Source organism: Malurus melanocephalus, unplaced genomic scaffold, assembly GCF_030028575.1.
Source record: "Malurus melanocephalus ecotype Western Australia unplaced genomic scaffold, MMel_1.1 scaffold_197, whole genome shotgun sequence".
Lineage (NCBI taxonomy): Eukaryota > Metazoa > Chordata > Aves > Passeriformes > Maluridae > Malurus > Malurus melanocephalus.
Window position 1 is genome coordinate 610,294 of NW_026623429.1, and position 6,198 is coordinate 616,491.

General features: G+C 40.5%; 1 protein-coding gene across 2 annotated transcripts in view; it reads left to right on the top strand.

Moving 5' to 3' along the window:
• Window positions 1-6,198, top strand: part of LRP6 (LDL receptor related protein 6) — a 99,728-nt gene that overhangs the window by 40,820 nt on the left and 52,710 nt on the right. For both annotated transcript variants that reach the window (XM_057373437.1, XM_057373438.1), the window contains exons 4-5: window positions 2,852-3,048; window positions 3,797-3,928. In XM_057373437.1, coding sequence (XP_057229420.1) covers window positions 2,852-3,048; window positions 3,797-3,928 — 329 coding nt within the window. The remainder of the gene's footprint in view (window positions 1-2,851; window positions 3,049-3,796; window positions 3,929-6,198) is intronic.

Below are 6,198 nucleotides of genomic sequence, written 5' to 3' on the forward strand. Positions count from 1 at the left end.
TTCCAGTCCAGCCTGGGCTCATTGTGCAGTTGCCACCAAGGAGCTGTCAGGAGCCATCAGCCCAATTGCACCTGCAAYGCTGTACCTGGAAACCACAGCAGGGCCTTGAGAAGTGAGGCCAGAAATGTGAGATCTGTCTGCTCCTCGAGCCCGTGTGGGTGCAGAGGTGGGAGGCACCTGCACAGAGCTGAGTGCTGTGGTGACTGTCTGGGTGTATTTAATAAATAATTGGTCAAGGCAGAGGTTGGGACTCCTTGTCTCACTCACCAAAAGCAGAGCTCTGCAGTTCCTAGGGTAGGTTGTGCTGAAGCACAGCTGCTCACAGCAGCCATCAGAAGGTCATTTCTTGTTCTCTCTCTTCTTCCTTTTCCTGTTTTTAATAGCTGGGCTCTCCAGCCCTTTCCTTCTGTTTCTGTTAGGCTGTGGAGATTCACTGAGCTCAGCTCAAGCTGCTGCCTCCATGCTGGCACACATCAGCAGGGTTGCCACTGTGGCCTGTGGAGGATGTTCCAAGGGGAAAAAGGGCCTGCTGGTTTTGCAGGTTGGAAGAGAGCTCTCACCTTGTAATGGCTTGCTGGAAACAAAGATTACAGAGTACRTGTTCCTGGTAATACTGATCTTAATGAGATGTGAGAAATACACACTTGTGTTAGGGCCCCAAGCCATCGTCATGCATTGCAACCTTATATCTGCTGAGAAGAATAATAGGAGTTGAAGAGTAATTGCTTCCAGGCTGTGACTGACAGTGCAGTCAAATGAAGGGCTCCTGGATCTCTCCAGATAAGGGCTGGTTTAAATAAGGGGTCACAGTTCACCTGATGCATTGTCATATGAATAGATGGTTGTCTGAAAGTTAGGCATGTCTAGCAGCAGCTATTGTACTCAGAGATTTATTCCCGCTAGTGGTGGGTACAAATCGCATGTAGAATTCCTCCATGTGGTTTTTTTGTTTGGTTGATTTTGTTTTAAAGATAGTCAGAATGCTTCATAAAAATAGAATCCTTGTTATGGGAATGTGGGCTTGGTTATAGTGAGAGTTTTGGACTTTTATTGCTTGTTTCATRTGACAAAATGACATACACTTGTCATAAAGACTGAATCTCTGAGCCTGCTCTAAACTTAAAATCAAATCTGAAGACATTTAGGATTTGGGGGTAGGGTTGGTTAAAATGTTTGCAGATTTACAATGCCTTTATACTTGGTATAGTACCAGAATGTGTCGTGTCGTTCTGGCTTCACTGTTTGGCTGGCAGGTTTCAGCTTTACATTATATTACAATAGTCYTTTGTAAGATGCTTAGTTGGTGCATTTAATTAGAAGCAAATATATACCTGACTCCAGACAGAGATAAGAAAGAAAAGATAATATGTCCTACTTTAGAGTGCAAAATACCAAGAAATAGAAGATTTTGTTTGGTGTAGAAYTGGAACACTAGAGAGACAAGCAAGGCAATGTGTATCCTTTTCTCATAATAAAAAAAAAAATCGAGGCTTTAGAGATAATATGTCTTTTTCCAGAAGCTAAGGCAAAAGAGCTCTAATGAGTGTGGTCTCTTTGTACTCAGAGTCATTGGCAGAAGACACCTTCCAGCTTCTTGCTTTAATATACTCTTCTGTTATATTTTAACAGCARATATTTGGAAAATAAGAGTATTTTTGTCATCTGTTAAACCACTTCAGTTAGACTTATTTGCAGAAGTGATGCCTATGGTGTGGGGGTGTTTTGCCAGTCATTGTATGGATAATTACTGTTYTTCCTGCCAGAAGAAAATTGGGATGCTGGTGTTCCTATTGTGCCTTACCTGAAGGAGCAGCAGGGCTGTGTGTCAGTCCCTYGTGCTTCCAGTCCAGGAAAGGGATGGTGATCCCCACTGTTCAGCAGGAGCTTGCCTGGGTGGGAAYATTCTTCCACTGAGGCAGTTAAGAAAGGAGGTGGGGAGAAGTGTTTCTCTAAATGCATCTTAGGCCCTGCTTTGAGCAGGATATTGGTCCAGATGCAGTCCTCTCTATCCTAAGTTTTTCTGTGATTCTGAATAAAATAAAAATAAGAATTGAGCTACTTAATTCCAGTTCTGAGGAACTTAGGTATGGATAATTAGTTTCTACATCACAAGAACTTGGAAAAACTGTCTTCAGTAATGTTTGTGCTGCATTTTTGTGATGGCTAATGAGCATGTCTTTGTATATATACATAAAATAGATGGGTATACTCTTTAATTTTGTTTGTGAACCTGGAGAGAGGCAGTGACCCAGTTTGCTTAGAAATGATACCACTRCCATGGCAGAAAATCACTAGAACTCTGTTTAATGACACTACTTATAATAAAAACAATAGCTTAACTATTATCATAATAATGAAAACAACTTTAAGGATTTCTTTATGGTGAAACTACTTTCTTTAGAGTATTTTTTGATGGTTCAAAAGAGCAAAACTGGAAGGGATGGATGGGTAGCTAATTGACCTGTTTGAAATCTGCTGAGGCAGAAATTGGTGGACATGKTATATCAACAGGTAGCAGTCAGACTTGCATAAAATCAGCTGGCATTCYCCCTTCTTCACGTGCTGGCAGAGAACCTACAGGTATGGACTGTCCAAGAGATAAAATGAGGTATCCACAGATCTAAGTAAGGATTTCRTCCTTACTTAGCATCCCTTGGGCATCTCAGCATCAGTAGGCAGCCTGAAAAGAGAATTCCCCAAAGTGGGGTCACTGTATTTGTTTCCCATAAATAAATAAATGCAAAGTTCTGATCAACTCAAACCATAAAACTTCTTTTCCCAAAAGCTGCGTTCAGGCAACTCCAGCGAGAATTGTGTTTGAGCATTTATCTTCTTCTCTGTGCTCTCTTAGGCAAGCAGTGGTTAAAGGCTCCCTTCCACATCCCTTTGCTCTGACACTGTTTGGGGACACGTTGTACTGGACTGACTGGAACACGCATTCCATCTTGGCCTGCAGCAAGTACTCTGGGGAGGACCTGCGTGAAATACATTCCAACATCTTCTCTCCCATGGATATCCATGCCTTCAGCCAGAAGAGGCAGCCAAATGGTAAGCTGTCTTGCTTTCTTTTTTTTTAATTGCAAGTTGGAACTGATTTGCAAAAATCTTAATTAGTCTTTCTGTGTGGTGCTGGGTGGCTTCACCCACATCATGATGCAATTTTTCCAGTATAGAGAATAGGAAAAGACCCAAAGAAAAACTGAAGATTCTCTTCATTTTTTGCAGAGAGTTTTAAGTGCAAGAAAACCCTCCAACTTTTACTTTTTTTTTCTGCCTGAAATGTATATGCTGGTGTCATATTCCTTTTTCTGTTTCCTGTGCCATAACTTCAGGCAACAGAGTGTTTTTATTGTTCGAAGTAGTAGTTCCTGAGTGGAAAGTAGTGTTAATTTGGTAGATGGTATTAAGCAGGACTAGCTCTGTGTAGTAGCCACTGTCATAACCATTGTGTTAATTTACTGTGTTTGCATTTTGGTTTTATATATATGCATTCAGCACCAGTATACTGAATAGTTTGTAAAAATGASAAGAGCAGAGTTGAAACAAGGTTCTTGTTTAGAGCTAAGTGCTGCTTTCCCAAGAAGGGAAACATTCAACATCCGTGCATTTTGGTACCATAAATACCCCACTACTCAACACTTGGAAGTAATTTTTCTTGTTCTGTGTTTATCATTTCCTCCTGTAATCTGTGTTGCTGCCACTGATTCTACCACTCAAATGCCRTATTGTGTCTTAACAGATGAGATGAGGTCATTCGTTATCAGAAGCATTAATCTGTGTGATTTATGTTTAACAGCTACAAACCCATGTGGAATTAATAATGGTGGCTGCTCCCACTTGTGTTTGATGTCTCCTACCAAGCCCTCTTATCAGTGTGCCTGTCCCACTGGTGTGAAACTTCTCGAGAATGGAAAGACCTGCAAAGATGGTAGGCTTTGTTTTTAAAAAATCCTTTACATTAAGCACAAAGTAGCTGTTGGAGGGAAAAAGGTTCTTCCAGCTGCACTGTATGATGCACGATAGGGGTGGCAAATTCTGAAACCATGACTGCTTTTGCAGTACAGATAAAAGTGATTGGAAAATGCCCTCTGCATTTYAAAAGAGAAAGATTCTCATGACTGAAGGGCAGGTTGCCTCCGGTTATAAAATCTAATTTTGCGATTCTGTCTCTGTCACTAACTCCCTGCAAGTTTTGGGGGGCTGTTGCCTTTTTTRGAGAAAAAGATACCAATCTCTTCTGTTGTCTCTAAAATATTTCTGACAKTATTGATCATGAGCTATGTGGCTAATAGGATTGCTCAAGAAACCCKTTTTAAATTTTTTTTTAGAAGTCTGATGTCCATTTATTGTACACACATATACCYGGAGTCTCCTTCTGAAAATAATGCACTATTTTTAGAGGTGTTAAAAGCCCTAACACTCAAGATATAAACAAGACTTAGAGCTGCAAGTGCTTACCCAAAACTGCTTTTAGTTTCTCATTGTGGGTTAATGTACATGATTTTAAATTGTTACATTTCATAAGTGTAGGTCTTGTGATGTGCTGTGGTTGCTGTAGTACATTTAACAGGATCAAAATTTACACTGGGAGATAATTAGCTAAATCATAAATAACCATCTTGTATGCAGATTGTCTCTCTAGGATGAAGGTAAATAGAGGAAGAAATGATACAGCAGAGCTGAGCGTAAATAGGCTAAATAAAATKTATACGGAAATAATTTTTTTAATTGGAGTTTTATATTTTAAAATTTATTCCAGGCTTGTCAGCTATGTTCAGAGTTTTCTTTAATTTCATGCTATTTCATGCTCTCTGCTGATTATTTTTGTGTTTCTCTGTGAACCTTGTTAAAATAAATTGCTGCTTTTATGTGAAAAACAGCTCCCAATTTAGCCTGGCAGGATTGTTTATAAGAATTTCCCAGTACACAAACAAGATGTTTTTCTTCCATTTCCCTCAGTATAAGGAGCAGGCTTTAATAATACTGCTCTGGGTTGGTCATGTGTAGTCAGAGCGTGCCACAAATCCTTGTGCTTTTTCAAAAATACTTGATATGCACAGATAAGCTCCAGTGTATCAAAGTCAATTACCAAGGGTAACTGGAGAAATGGTATTAAAAATCCTCCCCAGAACCTTATTAGAAGGACTTCTCTCACAGAGATATTCAGAATATCAGTTCACTTTTTTTAGCTATTTCTTATGTCTCAGAATTTATAACTGTTGCTCTTCTCTCCAACTCCCTGAACGTGAGAAGCCAAATTTTAGATTCCCAGTGAGCCATGACATATATTTGCTTACAGAACATAAGCCCCCACTGTATTAAAAATATTGTTAACCAGTTTGCTGCATTCTGTTGTCCAGTTTAATGCAAAAACTTTATACAAGAACATTTATTTTCTGCTTGTCAATGTCATGTTGCATTTTAAACCACCATTCTGCTGCTGTGTCTTTTGGGAACACTTTGCCTTTTCAGGAAAAAAAAAAGGTGGGAAGAGGGGAGAAAATCGAGACTGTTTATTTAGCTTGGTCCTAAAACAGAGACAGCACATAACCCAGGTGAAACAACCTACTCAAATTATTCATCAGGTCCATTGGCTTTGTGCAGCTTTGATCCTGTGCAGGGCTGATTTCKGAGATACAGTGCAGGAGGTTCAGCATTTAGAGCTGAGCATACCCCAGAATTGTGAATTTTTTTTCACTCCTCTCTCCCTGAAGAAAGGTGCAGATGAGAGGCTTCGGCTTTGGCAAGTGACTGACAACTTTGCAGAGCCCTTCAAGGCACAGATTTTGGAGTTTGCGAAGGCTGCAATTATCGATTCAGGGGAGGGGGGGGAACACTTGAACAGAGCCAGAGTAGGCACAGCCCAGGGTTGGAGATGTGAATCTGGGCATGTCATTGTGGGCACTTCCTTCCTTGGGCTCCTCAGGAACCCCTGGGAAGTTAATTTTTTCTCTCATTTTCAAGTGTGCAGGGTGGGGGTTGATTCAGGTTTCTTGGGTGGGTTTTTTCCCCTTGCACTTGCCTTTTCACTCTGTCTGCTGTGAAAGTAGAGCTGAACCCTGAGAGTTGACAATTTTTACCACAGGTAGTTTCAATGTGCTGATTTAATCTCCATTTGCAATTAGAACGTACATGGCTGTGGCAGAGTCTGCTGACTGAGAAGCGAAGAAAGGTGAAAAATCAGGCTGAGTTTCTCTT